The sequence below is a fragment of the Carassius carassius genome, chromosome 8 (genome assembly GCF_963082965.1).
Source record: "Carassius carassius chromosome 8, fCarCar2.1, whole genome shotgun sequence".
In the NCBI taxonomy this organism is placed as follows: domain Eukaryota; kingdom Metazoa; phylum Chordata; class Actinopteri; order Cypriniformes; family Cyprinidae; genus Carassius; species Carassius carassius.
Window position 1 is genome coordinate 20,138,707 of NC_081762.1, and position 16,378 is coordinate 20,155,084.

Sequence of the window (16,378 nt, forward strand, 5' to 3'; positions counted from 1 at the left end):
TTATTAAATTAGTTTTTTTTTAAAAAGAGGTAAATTATCTTTCAAATTCGACATGTGTTTGAACCAGATTCAGTCAGATGGTCGGTTTACAGCAAGATGGTTCATCTCACCCACTGACTCGGGTCAACTTACCCCTACCCTGGGGCAAACTGAGCCACAGGAACAGCCATATTTTTTAGAACCATTTATCTTGGATACATTCTGATAATCTAAAATGATAGGAAACATCCTGAAGTTACTTTAGATACGTTGATTATACGTCGGTGTAATTTTCTTGAGGACCACATAAGTAAAAACTGGCTCATTTTACCCCACTCTCCCCTACATTTACTCGTTTTAGAAAATCCAGTTCAAAATATTTTGTTTTGAAATATTGAAGTAAGTAAAGTGATTGTTTCCCCTTTTACAAAAGAAAACATTTACAGAGGCAGTGAACAATGCGGAAGAGAACCGAAATTTTTTTTTTTCTTTTTTTCCCAGTGTAGTGTTATTATTAACCGAGCAAATGCTGAGTTTATTGGGTTCCACATCCCAAGTGACAAGTGTTTTTGCAAGTAAGTCATGTGTTGTAGTCACATGTTTGATAGCATGTGATAAACCAGGAAATACAGAAATCTCGCTTTAGTGATAGAGTCGGTGCATAGTAAACATTCGCGCTTAGAGCCACTTCTGCTGATCACAGGCTTGCACGTCTGTGAAGTTCATTTGTGCGCGATCATGGAAGTGACTCGGATTCAGATATCGCTGTTTCTTTGTCTGCTATCATGCGCATCGTCTCTCGGGACTCGATACACGCCCGACTGGGCCAGTTTGGACGCCAGACCAATTCCTGACTGGTACGACGAGGTGAAGTTTGGGATCTTCGTGCACTGGGGGGTGTTTTCGGTGCCTGCGTTCGGCAGCGAGTGGTTCTGGTGGTACTGGAAGGGATCACAAACCCCCAGCTATGTCCAGTTCATGATCAAAAACTACCCGCCTGGATTCAGCTACACAGACTTTGCACCACAGTTCCACGCGCAGTTTTTTGATCCTGACGAGATGGCTGATATCTTCGAAGCTTCAGGCGCAAAGTATGTAGATATATGGGTTTGCGGCGATGGTTCTTTTGTTTTATATATTTATGCCTTTGCTTGTCGTTCTCCATTCAGATATGTGGTCCTCACAAACAAACATCACGAGGGGTTCACAAACTGGGGGTCCCCGTACTCCTGGAATTGGAATTCGGTTGATAATGGACCTCACAGGGATCTGGTTGCAGATTTGGGCGCTGCGATAAGAAAGAGGTATTGGCCACATTTAGTAAACGGGGTAAATTACCGTGAGAGCTCAAACAAGCAGAGTCAGTAGATATTCTGACATGCAGGTCTACTAAAAAGAGGAAGAGTACGCTTTTAGCGTTAAATTATGGCACAAATACTTGCAGCAAAAACGTAAATCACCATGCATGATAATAACTCCCATACATTTTGCGTCTGATAGGAAAACAACAAAAGCAAAAATAACGCTGTCAACACCTCTTAACGCTAATGTCAGTAAATCCTTGCGCTAAATCTGCCATTTTATGCTGGACTGGTTCTAAACCTACATTAATGTATTAGTGAGGTTTTGAGTGGGTTTTTTTCTTGACTTGTATCCAAAAATGTTCAGTGAAATGTATCGTTCTTTGGAAGTAGCAGTGGAAATGTTTAATATCTTTAGTAGCTGTAGTTTTAACTTTTTGTAACAGGTCTCTGCATTATGGACTCTACAACTCGCTGTATGAATGGTTCAATCCCATCTACCTGAGCGACAAGCAGTCTGGTTTCAAGACTCGGGATTATGTTGAGAAAAAAGCCATGCCAGAGCTCTATGAACTGGTCAACAGGTAAATTTGCATCAGTCATGTGATGATACACGGGTGGAGAAAGAAGAGCATTTATGATATAAGCCTGACTTGCCTGTTATTTGTCTGTTTAAAGATCAACCTTTACTGTCTACATATATGGTGTGAGATTAACTGGTGATGTTTTTGATGATTCAGGTACAAGCCGGACTTGATTTGGTCAGATGGCGACTGGGAAGCACCTGACACTTACTGGAACTCTACAGGATTCCTAGCCTGGCTCTACAACGACAGTCCGGTCAAAGTGAGATCATTGCATTATGTTGTTCTTGTTTTAAATCTGTCTCAAATTGTAATTCAGATTATTATGACTGCTTTGTTTCACGCTTTACAGGATGTGGTTGTGACCAATGACAGATGGGGGGCGGGCTGTTACTGTAAACATGGAGGTTATTACAATTGTGCTGACAAGTTCACGCCTGGAGAACTGCCCAATCACAAGTGGGAGAAATGTCAGGCAGTGGACACAATATCATGGGGGTATCGCCGAAACATGAAGCTAAGCGAACTGATGGATCTACCATCCATTATAAAGGTGAGAGGTTGCTAACAGACAAGTTCTTGCGTTATATATATATATATATATATATATATGAATGAAACCTGGACACAAAAGCTTATGCAAGTTCATATGGTGCCTAATGACTGTCATATATTATGACCACAGGACATGGTTTACGTCGTGGCATTGGGAGGGAATTACCTGTTAAATGTGGGGCCAACATCAGACGGCATAATTGCACCCGTCTTTGAGGAACGTCTCCGAGGGGTTGGAGCCTGGCTGAAGGTCAATGGTGATGCCATCTATGGAACTAAGCCTTGGAGAGTTCAGGCTGAGAATGCTACAGTTCCCGTCTGGTGTGTTGATATCTTTCAACTTTTTATCTGTCTGTGCCTTATAGTTCCTTTGAAAAACTTTCAGAAAATCCAGTTGCAGTGAAAAAGTTTCACCTAAAGACCATGATGGGTATAACGGGTGCCATGTGAGAAAATTATAGTTGAGGATTCATGAGTCGCTGCTTGAAATAAGGACTTTAAGACCAATTGTAAGAGCCCATTCACTGTACAACCCTTTCAGAATCTCTGCTAAGACTTCTGGGTACTTATTCTCACTTAATCTAAAGTGAACACACAGTTTTACCCTGAGACATGTTCATATGATCATTTGACTGTCATTAATGATGTGAATACATGATGTGAATAATCTCGATCTGTCGAGCCTGGTTTCTTGTGAGGTAGTTTTGCTTCATTCTCTGCTTGTTTCTGTAGTCTTAGTTTAGTTTTACTTAGCTTGTTGTGTATATATATTAAAGCTGTGAACAACTCATTCATTTCAGTGTTTACAATTTTCCTTCAATTCCAGGTATACGTCAAAAAGCAGCACTGTGTATGCGATCTTCACCTCCAATCCCATGCAGAACTCCTTTAAGCTTTTAACGCCTAAAACCTCCTACAACACAGTGGTGAATATTTCAGTTCATCATTATTTTGATGAAATATTAATATAAATAAATGATTAAATTAAATGTGTTATTTTTAGGTAAGATCAATGAAATATCTGTTGCATCTCTGTTCAGGTGACTTTGCTGGGGAACCCTGAGCCTCTAAAATGGGCTCCTCTGCAGACATCAGGTCTGATTGTTCTGCTGCCCAATCTGCCTTTCACACCCGCTGATGCCTGGACACTCAAGCTGGATGAGGTGGCCTAAAGCCTTTAACACCATTTTGTACATTTTAATGAGATTCTCAGGGATGATCCCCCCGCCACCCCCATATTTTCCTATTTGAAAACTATGACACATTTGAATGGCCTTAAATAAAGATCCAAATGTAGGTTCAAGTGGAGCCTTATCTTTCAGTACTGTCAATCATTGCTGCGAGCATAAATAAGCAGCAGTCGCAATAGTTCTGGCATCCCTCTACCACCTCTTCTCCTCCTCCATTTCATTTCTTTAGCTGTTCTTTGTGCTCTCGTGAAACAGTTACTAAACAAACTGTGAAATGTTATGTTTTTAAATTCGTTCATGATTCTGTATGCATGGATTAGTACCAACCTATTAGTTGTGTGTGGAAAGCCCTTAGCATCTCAGTCTAGCACCAAATGCGAACTCAATCATTGCAATTTAAATGTTCTGTTAATGTGTTCTTATGATTAAATACTTAGGTTTTCAAATTTTGCAGTTCAATGTTATTTTTGCAATAGTAACACATTTATACATTTGTTTGCTTGATTTTTTTTTTCATGCCTGAAATTTTGTATTGCACTTGATTAAAAAAAAGTTTTTATTGTATAGAATTTAGTTGCTCAATAAAATTGTTAATTTAGAGCTTTTCATTACTTTATTTCAAGCACTGCATGTTTGATACCTTAAAACAACCTTGGAATAATTTGAAGTGTAATTTCAGCGTAAAGTTATTATATTAATTATGTAAATTGCTCTTATAAGTCACAATTTCACAAACTAGTCATATATAATTTTTCATGAATATATATATATATATATATATATATATATATTATTCATATTTTTTGTTGTTGAAAGTTGACAGGATTATTGTAAGCCATATGCACATACAATATACAGTAGAATAAAATGTAAATTCACCTGGTTGACAGTGAAACTTCCAAGTTAATGAATATAAATAATAGGCACTGAGTAATTGCATTACATATTTATACTATATATATATATATATATATATATATATATATATATATATATATATTAACATTAGTCAGCAATATGAATTGTGCATAATGAAGCTTTAGATGGTGCTTAGTAAAAAAAAACGACGAACACAGGTAAAATTCTTGTACATCTCCATACAGGGATCTGCCATTGAATACATTATAATTATTTATAGCAGCAGATTATAGCAGCAATCATTATACTTTTTCAAACTCATGATTATCTGTATTAGACAACATTAAAAAGGGAAAGACACTGTATCTTCATGTCCCACCCTCTCATTTCCCATGCAGTCACTCATTGATTCAGAGGAGCAATTCCCCAGCTGGACAGCAGGAGCTCTGTGCACATACTGCAGTGCTGAGCTGAGCTGCAGTCACTGCGCGTGTGTGTTTATATGTGTCAGACAGGTTTTATCACTGCTGCTGCTGCCACTCCAGACTGAATGCAGACGGAGGGGGGAGTAGAGAGAGAGAGAGAGGAAAGGAGAGAACGTACAGGCCTTGCCAAATAAAGCCATGGGGGCCTGGGTAGTGATGGCCCTTTTTACACTATAAATACGCTGTTCTTCTGCCGGTTCGGGTTTGGTGCCTGGAGCTCTGGACCAGCCCGACTCAGGAGATTCTCATCCGCTCTCAGGCCCGTCACTATGCCCCGGGTAGATGCTGACCTCAAACTGGACTTCAAAGATGTCCTTTTCAGACCAAAGAGGAGCAGTCTGAAGAGCAGGTCTGAGGTAAGAACAACTCACTTGCTGTCTGTGTTAAAAGGAATCTGTGCCACTGGTGTTGTCTTGTTATACCTGAATAATTCACTTACAATGAGTAACAGAGAGAGCTGTGTGTGTGAGGCAAATAATAAAAGTGAAAATCAGGGTGACCTTGATGAAGTCCGTCTGACAGGTGGACTTATGGGGCCGTGACTAGGCTTCAACAAGTGAGGGTTTATCAGGCCTGATCAACAGATGCTAGTATGTGTTGGCTTCTCATTATTTTCTGGTGTTGATGTGTTTTGAAACAAGTTTTCAGGGTCGACTGACCAGGCCAAGGAAAAGCAACCTGAGAGCTTGTGCTTTGAAAACATTTTTAAAAATAGGCCTGACGCGTGCCTCGATGTCAGTAGAAGCAGATTCCACTGTGGTGTTGCTCTTGGTCACACTTGGCCCACCCACAACTCATAATGGGACCAAAACATACACTTACATGATCATCTGTGTATATGGAATACCCTCTTCCAGAAATCTGGCTGATAAACACTGTTGCTGATCTGTAATAAGGTTTGTATGCCTGCAATTATCATATTTTTCCGGTCAAGTTTCCAGTCTTATAGCCGAATCCATGTGTTTTCCATCTATATTCTGTTAAATTTTGCCTATTGGTTTCTACTGATGAACTCAGAAGAGGTTTCCACTGCATTTTCACTGCAGGATGACGTAAAGTGCTGGTCAGATCTCGCTGCGGATGGCTGTCACTATAATGACCATAACGGTGGCTGTGATGATATACAGGCTCATTGAAATAGAACGGCAGCTGAGGGCCTCTTTACTGTATAACCTGCAGTAATCAATCACTGACCTAGCTTCAAACACAATTAATAAGTAAAAGGATCCAAACTGTATGACTGCAATATCTGTAATATGTCTCTTTAAAAAGGAAAACCGTGAATTCGTTCCCTGCGGCACAGCAGCAGTAAAATAGGACGCTTATTCATAGGGCAGTGTAGAGTGACTGGTGTGACTGCAACAGTTACTGGAACTGGAAATGAGTGAGAACTGATTCGGAGAACCTGAGAGCGTCTGTGCATATCAGGTTGAAGCCGTTTTTTTTTTTTTTTTCATACAAACATATTAATGATTCAGCACAAATTCACTTAAACCCATCACGATGTCTCAGCTGTGGATGATGATATTAATCAGAATTTGGCCATATTCTGATTACATATACAGTACATTATATACACCAAGGCTGCATTTATTTGATCAAAATACAGTAAAAACTAATTTTGTGAAATGTCATTATAATTAAAAATAGATATTTTAATATATTTTGAAACATTTAATTTATTCATGTGATGGCAAAGCTGAATTTTCATGTTTGTATTACGTATTGTAGTGTAGTACTTAATGATTTTACATTTTATATATGTCTTAATGCTTTTCGTTGGTGGATATTTCTGGTGTTTTGGCTGTGCAGCACCTTGGTCAGCACTTGTTGCATTTAAGGTGCTATATAAATAAACTTGACCTTGACCTATTAAACAGTTACAATTCTTTTTTGAAATATAAACATTTAAATGGTGGCTGTCATAAAAACTTGGTGGATTTATTAAAACATAAACTTTGAAGAACAATAAAAAGTATAATAAATGTGTTATATGGTGCATTATAAAAAATGCTTCTCTCTCGAGTTAAATTTTCAAACTGACTTACAGGTACTAGTTTTTGTCACTGAATATGTTTTTCCTGAAGTAAATGTGACATCAGGTGACATTGTTTACAAGCTGTTATATTCTGATTTTTAAGAATTGATATCTATGGCACAGCCCCTTCTAGAAAGGGGGCGGGAAACAGCAGCTCATTTGCCTTTAAAGAAACATTAAAAAAACATGTTTTTGCCTCCACTCAAAAAGGTATTTTTACAGCATGGAATAATAAATGCATTTTGAGCTGAAACTTCACAGACACATTCCTGTAGTTAATCAAGCTTTTGGATAATTTTTGGATGATTCAGGAAAAAAAACCTAAACAATATAATAATTGTTAAAAATTAAAAATCTTCAACATATTGGTTGATATTGTTATATCAGTTGCTTAAACATAAAAATAATAGTTATAGGCTAGGAAAATTGCATTTAACATCTGCTAGACATGGAGAATTACTCCCGTTCAGATGTTACAGTGTATATGTGTCAACTTAATGGGTCTAAATATATTAGAATTTTAGTGGTAATATATTTGAGTGAAGTTTGGATGGGTTTCAGGGACAGGAGTATAGGACGGGAACACAGCATGTTTGGATTGATTATGAGCCTATCCATTAAAATGAGGCTTTCCAGCTTTTGTCAGATGTACTGTACTGTTGTATGTTTGGAAAGTAATTTCGTTCACTTGTTTCATTCTTGAAGGTTGACCTGCAGAGGACCTTCACATTCCGGAACTCAAAGCAGACGTACAATGGCATCCCGATTATCGCTGCTAACATGGACACCACCGGGACTTTTGAGATGGCACAGGTGCTCAGCAAGGTGAGTGCTTCTTTAAACAAAGCACAGTAACTGATGAAACACAGCACCTGTATCTTTGCAATATAATCCAGGGAAAGTCTTGTTTTACTATGTTTTATCTCTGTGATTATCAAGATCTCACTGAAACATAATTAGCTGTGTCCTGTTTCCATGCACTGGGATTAAGAGGCTCTTATATTTCTGTCTGTCTCAGTGCCAGACACTCGCTGTCCTCTCAGACGTCTCTCTGCTCTTTCTCTGTGTCTTTCAGCACACTCTCTTCACAGCAATCCAGAAACACTACTCCCTGGAGGAGTGGAAGACTTTTGCTGCCAGTCATCCAGAGTGCCTTGAGGTGAATGGGCAAAATGGCTTTCTTGCCTTTCTTAATCAAAAGCTGTTTAATTAAGTGGTATAGTCCATCAAAAAAAAAAAAAAAAAAAAACACATAGCAACAACATATTATAAACCACACAAAACTAGCCACTCTATCAACTGCCTTGCAATGCCATAGCAATCACATTAAAGGGGTAGTACACCATTCATTCATCATGTCCTTCCAAAACCATAAGACATTCTTCAAATTAGGAACACAAATTAAGATATTTTTGATGAAATACGGTTACTTTCTGACCCTCACGTTCAAGGCCCAGATAGATAGTAAGGACGTTGTTAAAATAGTCCATGTGACACTCTTTTAGGACAGTCTGCCGCCATTACTGAGAGTACCATTATTAACATACAGTACATTTAATATAAACACACAACTTGATTTTCCCATTTAAATTGCCTTTTTAAAAAAGAAAAAAAATCTGAATAGAATGATAGCAAATTATGCAATGCAACTGGAGTAATATAAATCATACAAAAGCTTTATAGACAGCTAATTTGAATGACTGAAGTCTAAAGCATCTTTCCTCTCATCCTCAGCATGTGGCGGCCAGCTCGGGCAGTGGAGCGGCGGATCTGGAGAAACTGTGCAGCATCCTGGAGGCCATTCCTCTCATCCAGTACATCTGCCTGGACGTGGCCAATGGCTACTCTGAACACTTTGTGGAGTTTGTAAAAAGAGTTCGGGAAAGGTTTCCAAAGCATACCATCATGGTGAGATTTTTGCCCAAACAAAACGTAACGATTGCCTTATCAATACAATGAGAAAATATTTATTTTGTGTGACCTACAAATGCCATATAAGACAATCTTGGTCATTTAGGCAGGAAATGTGGTGACAGGGGAGATGGTGGAGGAACTCATTCTGTCTGGAGCTGATATTATTAAAGTGGGCATTGGGCCAGGTATCAGATTAGATTTGCCTACACTGTCACACATATGCATTAAATATATATATTTTAATTATTATAAAATTACATATTACTAAATCTGGAGCATGTTTATGATGTTTGAAAACACTGTGATCTTCAGGTTCTGTGTGCACCACACGCATTAAGACTGGAGTGGGTTATCCTCAGCTGAGCGCTGTTATCGAGTGTGCAGACTCGGCCCATGGACTGAAAGGACACATCATCTCTGTAAGTATCATTGTTAGCCTGCTGTAATACAATGCTTAAAGGGGGGCTACAATGGTATTTTGTGTATTTTGAGTTGTTCACAGTGTTAAAGAGATAAATTCTCATGCTATGCATTGCCAAAGTTTAAAAAAATAATAATTTGGACGAATGACAGAGAATTTCTGTGCTGAAAATCTTACTTCTGGGTTGGTACAAGTTTCAGCAGTTTTTTTTTATCGATCGTGGATCTAATGACGTAGATGATGGTGGAACTCCTTATATGAGCATTTCTCTCGGAAAAGCGCGCCCGCACACACGTTGACCAGAGGAGAGTAAGACCGCGCACATCAACGCGCTTCATCGGGAAATCATCGGCAGCGCTGCATAGGATTTGTTTGAGAATGTCTCCAAATAAGTGTGTTTTTTGATATGAGGGAAAGTTTAGCATGTTCAGTTTCCCAAAGAACCCAGCATTACATGAACAGTGGATGCAGTTTGTTTTTCCAGGGCAGCAACGGAGTGTAGCAATTGTGTTTGTGTGTTCTCGTCATTTCAGTGACGGCCGCCTCCAGGAGCTCGGCATTTTCCGGAGAGAATCGGAAAGCTGTATTTTTCTTTTATAAATATGTTAAAACTAAAGACTTTTTTGAGATATGAAGGATGCTGTACTACTCTATAGGTACTCAAGATTAACATGAGATTAGGTGAAACTGTGCATGTTATGTACAGTACCCTTTAACTGACAGGTAACCCACAAACCAATGACATCACATTACCACAAGAGGTCAGCATCCTCAATTCAATTCCAGTGATTCCCTTCCTTTTCAGTTTTATGTGCTCCTCCAGACAGACTAAAAGGCTTCATTAACACCAAACCAGTCGGTGCGTATGTTCTTCTAGAATATAGTATTGCAGTGATCATGTATTATTGTAGACCAACCTGGAGCTTCCCTCTACAAAAACCAATAGGAATTTCCATTGGTTTTCATTTTTTTTGCAGAAAACAAGCTCTGTGTCCAACAAGAGTTTGTGCTCCTTACATGCTTTGTTCATCATGATAATCTTCACAAATGAACACAACATTAATCAATTTTGAAGCTTAAATAAAACCTCCAGAAGTAAAAAGCTAACCACCAGTAAGCTTCTAACAACTCTTTTATGACTCTAAAAAAAAAATTTAGTTTGAGTCTAATTCTAAACACAAGAAGCCTGTAAACTAGCGAGTTAGGTTTTCATGTTGTGTGTGATAATGTTTAATGTCCCAGACAACTTTTGTAGTCCTATTTAGCTACTTGTCTCTCTTTCAAGAGATGTAAAAGGTTAAAAAAAAACACACACATCTGAGCTTGTTTGTAATTCCAAGGTTGTCAGTTCTGGTAGCAATCTTGAAGAAACTTTCTGTAGATAGTGAATTTATTTATAACTGAACCATTTCTTCTTCTTCTTCTTTTTTTTAAATAAAATAAAAAAAATTAATTAAACCCAAAAATCAACTTACATTGCATCCATACTTTACCAACTGAGGAGTGCTTTGCAACTGTGCTGCATTTTTATATTAGTTTATATAGCTCTAAGAGTTTGTAGTAAAGCTTTTTTCTCTTCTTCTTCTAGGACGGAGGCTGCAGTTGCCCTGGGGATGTTGCTAAAGCTTTTGGTGAATTCAGATATTAATAATATATATTATATTTCATATACTGTTATTCATATAATATTGTTGTCCAACCAGGTATAAAGCACTATTGTATCTAATAATAAATGTTAAATTAGGTGCTGGGGCAGATTTTGTCATGCTGGGAGGAATGTTAGCAGGGCACGATCAGTGTGCTGGTGAAATCATTGAAAAAGACGGCAAGAAGTTCAAGCTGTTTTACGGGATGAGTTCAGACATCGCCATGAAGAAGTATGTTGGAGGGGTAGCAGAGTACAGGTGAGGATGTTTTCATATGGCATATTTATGTCTATTAATTTTGGGGTTTATTTACTAGAAAAATAATTGATATATTATAGAGTATCTGTTTATGTGATTTCAGGGCATCAGAGGGCAGGACTGTACAGGTGCCCTACAAAGGTGACGTGGAGAACACCATCAGGGACATCTTGGGCGGCCTGCGGTCCACCTGCACTTATGTAGGAGCTGCCAAACTCAAAGAACTGAGCCGCAGGACGACCTTCATCAGAGTCACACAGCAGTCTAACCAAATGTTCACCTAGTCATACACGCTAAAAACATGTACGCTCACAAATACAGATTCACAAGTTAAGGAATAGTTGAAGTGAAAATAATTATGTGAATTTGGATGCACTGTCCCTTTAAATGGCAGTCCAAAGATATATATGAAAAAGGAAAGACATGTTCATAAACATATTTCCATCTGTCTTCCAGTTTTGTGTGCTCTTTAGATTCACAAGTATCTGATTTATTATGTAACTCACTCGAAAAGCTATTACACTCATAAAGACAGACCCATGGATACTGTTTGACTCAGGAACCTTGCTCTACACCAGTGCATTTCCTTGAAAACAAAAAAAATTATTATGTTGAAGCATGGCTCAGTTTTGTTCATTTCAAGTTCTCTGAAGTATGCAATGTGTCTGCATCTGTACAAGACAGAGGATGAATAAGAAAACATGACAATACTGGGCCAAATTTAGTCATTCTTTGTAACTATGCAACCCTTTCTCTCCCTAGAGTGTAACAATCAGCACGACAGTTTGAGAGTTTGAGAGAAAGAGAAAATTCTTTGCCACAATAAGATCTAGTCCCTGCGTGTCGTAACTGTGAGTTGATTTGAGCAGCAAGTGGTGCATACTGTTGTGAACTATTTCTGCTTGGCCTGCTTCCTTTGTGATTGTACAGAGGGTGTGGTGGGATGTCATATCAGACCAGAGGAATGTGAAAACGGCTGCATCTCATTTCTTCAACATGCCCTGTGCAGTTTAGATTAGGTAGAAAATATGACATTAAATGTATAACGAGTAAAACATAACAGATTAAGGAATAAACATCTGACTGAAACTGTGGTTGTTTTATGCCTTAAGTTTTATTTTTGTCAATTATGTGATCAAATATGTTATTTTGGAATAATGACTGACTATGTAATCGATTATTATGCTAAAAAAAAACAGTCCATTAAAACATTTAAAAAAACACAAAACAAGTCTATACACTACAGTAACAGGAATATCAAAGTCCTCTCAGATATTTTTTTCTACAGTTGATAACTGAAAAGATGGTGGTGATTTCTCTGGTGAATCATGGGTAATTCCACTGTTGAATGTAATTATTTAAAAATGAGTTGAAATAATGCATATACTATCAATTAACATCCTCGTCGCTCACAATAGGTCTGTCTGTCATAGTTTATAAATTGTAAAAATTAATGGAATTTTTTTCTCCTGGAACTCAACTGTTGCACTGCATTGAGAACCCAAGCAGATCCCACTGGATCAACAAATATAGTGTATTTCATATTTTTTAATTACTGTGTGTACATTCAGAATTGTATTCGTCAAGATCAACTTACCTTCTTTTTATACTACTGTACTGTGGTTGCAACTAAATGGTAAACACAAGGACAGATAAGCAGACAGAGCTGAATCAGTCTGGCTTATTGTATCAGTCATGACTATTTTCCAGTCAAGTGTGGGTTCGTCAGTGTCTGATAAGATCTCAATGTCTTGCATCTACACTTTTTCAAATGAATGATCCAGCCTGGAACAGAAGCGAATACTCAAGGCTGCCACCTCCTCCAACACCCACACTCCATTGACTAGGTGTACTGGAGCCTGCAGAATACCTCCGTGTGCATTTGTTTGCGATTATATGTTCATGCCCCACACTGTCTGACAAAAACACCTTTTGAATTCCCATTCTCACAAATCACAAACTCCAAAAAGGGTGCAGTTTGCAATTGGCACTACAATTTTTATTAGTACGTGTATACTGCAACAATAAACTTGTACTGGTATACAGACAATTTCTTTTTTAAACAAATTTGTTCACAACCTGAATCAAATATTGTTTTGTTGTTCAGAATAATGAAATAAGTTCTAACTAGAAAACCGGCAAGCACCAACAAAGAAAGGGACCAAAAGAAATCCAAGAAACAACGTGAGTGTATCCTACAAACAGACACACCACAATTAGAAAATAGAATTTCAGTTCAAATTTTTTTTATATTAGTTTTCTTTTTAGAAAAGCTAGTGCAAGTACAATATTTTGCACAACTTACAGAGTATGCACGCATATGGAAATAAAATGAACCTAAAAGAAGAAGAAAAAAATGGCCTTTCTCATTGATTTCCTACCTAGGGCTTTATATTTTTTTTTACATCTAATTTCCTTTACTAAATAAGGTGCAAAACACTACTTCCTCTCCCAACAACCATCTCTTGCTACTGGCCAGACTCCTCTGATTCAATTCCAAGAAAACAGAACCTGGGGATTGGATGTGACATTCAATTTTTCTTTAACAGTCTCGCTCAATATTTCTGCGTGGTGTCTTACACACTATAGGTCCAGTAAATCCACAGCACTGAAGCTATGGAGAAAACAACAACACTGTCAATATGCCTCCACCCAGTCATTGTTTTCAAACAGTAGGTAAAGGTCCAATCCGGAGGTTTTATGCTCATGGATCTTTCTGCCCAACTGCAAGTGAAAAAAGAAACTAGAAACAGCTTCCATTTCCCTTCCAATGGAAGACTTCAAATCTCTTTATGACAAGACCTGCAACACCTCTAGTCCAGCAAGCCCGGGGTATTACTGCTATATCTGAACCCACTCCTTCCTGAGGAATGACCAATGGCTTCCTGCGTATCACAAAACACTTTTCAGTCTCATAAGGGAAAACAAAAAAAAGAGGTGGCTGGACATGCGTGCACATTTAAATGATAACCAAACGCCGTTCACCTGACAAGGAGTACATAATGTTATTTCACCTCCTTGCTGGCCTCAGCTTTAAAACCAGGGGGCGATTATTCAAAGTTCTGAGGAACTACCTGCACCATTCATTCAGAATCCAATTTACACAAAACAAACACTTGGAAATTACATGTTAAAATTAGGCCTAAAAATATTTTACAGCGTACAAGTTTACAGAGACATCTTATTAAGCATTCATCGGCAAGAAATCCAGAATTACAAAATTACCTTTTTTCTTGAAGATATGTTATCTCGAGAGTGTAGTTGTACAAATTCTGAAGGATAAATACATACGTTACGAGGCTATCGATTGCTATGCGTGAAGGTGACATCGGGTATGTGAAAACAGCATCTGTACATGAGTCGGTTTGGGCCTGTGATGGTCAACACATCCCTGGCGGTTAGTTCTCAGTGGTTAACCAGGGTTGAGTGTCCAGTTCAAACCAACAGTGACAAATACTCCTCAGGATTCATCAGAGGATGGTTGCACTAGTCTCTTTCCTGCCCCAGGCCAGATGAGGGTGACAGAACCCAGGACGCACCTCTCTCTGAGGAAGTGTTTGTCAGTTTACCGGGTCACCAAAACGGCATGAGAGACGAGGGCTGGGCATGCCTCCTCTTTTAAGAAGTGTGCACTGTTTTCACTATCCAGCACTGATATAGTTGAATGCTCATATATTAATTATAGAATTAACAATAAGACTAGTTACAATACCCATATCAAGCAGCCCATACATTAGTTAGTTATTGGGCTTGTAGAAGTTTCTCAGCCTGAGGTTGTTAATCCAGCGGTTTGGACAATTGACAAGATGTCAAACAACAGTCAAGTTAAACAGAGAAATCCTGACTGATTTTACAAGTGATTTCAAAGAAAAGCAAACTCAAAATAAAAAATGTATTTTGTCATTGTTTCAATGAGAGCCACAATAAAAGAAAAGAAAATCTTTTGATTTATTTTTCAAACTGCTGAAACTCGCAATCCAACATTCGTCTTTTTTTTTGTCATTTGTGCCAGAGAAATGAAAGTAAAAACAAGGAAATTGTCAGCAGTGCTCCTCTTATGAGAGAGCGAGCTGTCACAGAGCCGCTCGAAAACTCTTAAAAACATTCATTAAAACACTTCCTCTCGTCTCCTGCCATGATAAAAGAGTGCTACAGAGGAGACCGAAGCAAAAGTACAAAGTCCAAAGTACATGAAGCAAGGTCAAATATAGAATCAACATGAAAATAAAACAAATAAAAACGGTGTTCTAGCACACATCAGTACAACAAGTAAAGTCATCTCAGGTTCATAGAAGACCATTCCAACTTTATTTGAACTCTGTGTCCTCGCCGTCTCAGCCCGTTGGACCCAGAAACGAGCCGAGACAGAGGGTATTCGTATTGTAGAGGAGAAACTGCGATGACACCAACCTCTGACCCTATTTTCCTCAGGATTAGAAAGTGCTGAAACAGTATTATCAAGTCTATCTATTTTATAAATGACAAAATAAATGTGCATTTTGTTTTTGTTTTTCTATAAAAGTGGTCCCCACTTTGATGAGGTCGATGAATCATTTCTCAGTCTTTTTTCAGTATCTTGCATGTGTGAGGATCTGGGCTTGTGACGTCAAAGGGACAACAGGCAGACGGACAGACAGCTTGTGATGCGGACAAACAGACGGATACACAGAGACAGACAGAGTGTGTTAGGAAGGCCTCGTATAGTGTAGAGACATTGTGGGAAACCAAAACATAGGGCCAATGAAGTGACTGCTTCTGGTTACAGCAGTTTATCTCTTTACATGTACACAAACCTTTCAAAGATCACACATCCTCCTCAACACACGTTCACACCTATTTCTCATCCCTGAGTAAGCCCAAGGAAAGATTTTGACCTTTAACAGAAAAGCAAATGATGTTGTTATAACGTCAGAGACAGCAAACTCACCCCTCTGCCAAAGAGAATGAAACACACTGAGAAAGAAAACAAAAAACAAAAAAGAAAATATGTGCAAAAATGGTAGATCAGGGGTTCACTACAATATCACTTACAAAAAGCTAATTAAAAACATAAAACCCACAGGCTACAGATGTTTTTAATCAAGCAATACAATTTAACGGAGAAGGTATATGAATGAAAACCACAGAAACAGTGCTACATACAGATGGC

The 16,378-nt window shown here is 38.3% G+C and overlaps 2 protein-coding genes across 2 annotated transcripts; both read left to right on the forward strand.

The window, feature by feature from the left end:
- Positions 1–577: 577 nt before the first annotated feature.
- Positions 578–3,715, forward strand: LOC132145487 (tissue alpha-L-fucosidase-like). The gene is made up of 8 exons (XM_059556569.1): positions 578–1,070; positions 1,149–1,283; positions 1,727–1,864; positions 2,021–2,126; positions 2,217–2,417; positions 2,550–2,740; positions 3,246–3,345; positions 3,460–3,715. The coding sequence occupies exons 1-8, from the start codon at positions 718–720 to the stop codon at positions 3,589–3,591; spliced, it is 1,356 nt and encodes a 451-aa protein (XP_059412552.1). The 5' UTR covers positions 578–717; the 3' UTR covers positions 3,592–3,715.
- A 1,296-nt stretch (positions 3,716–5,011) lies between these two features.
- LOC132145489 (GMP reductase 1) lies at positions 5,012–12,305 on the forward strand. Its single transcript, XM_059556571.1, has 9 exons — positions 5,012–5,308; positions 7,696–7,815; positions 8,066–8,149; positions 8,725–8,898; positions 9,008–9,089; positions 9,217–9,323; positions 10,914–10,956; positions 11,070–11,229; positions 11,333–12,305. The coding sequence occupies exons 1-9, from the start codon at positions 5,222–5,224 to the stop codon at positions 11,511–11,513; spliced, it is 1,038 nt and encodes a 345-aa protein (XP_059412554.1). The 5' UTR covers positions 5,012–5,221; the 3' UTR covers positions 11,514–12,305.
- The last annotated feature ends 4,073 nt before the right edge of the window (positions 12,306–16,378 follow it).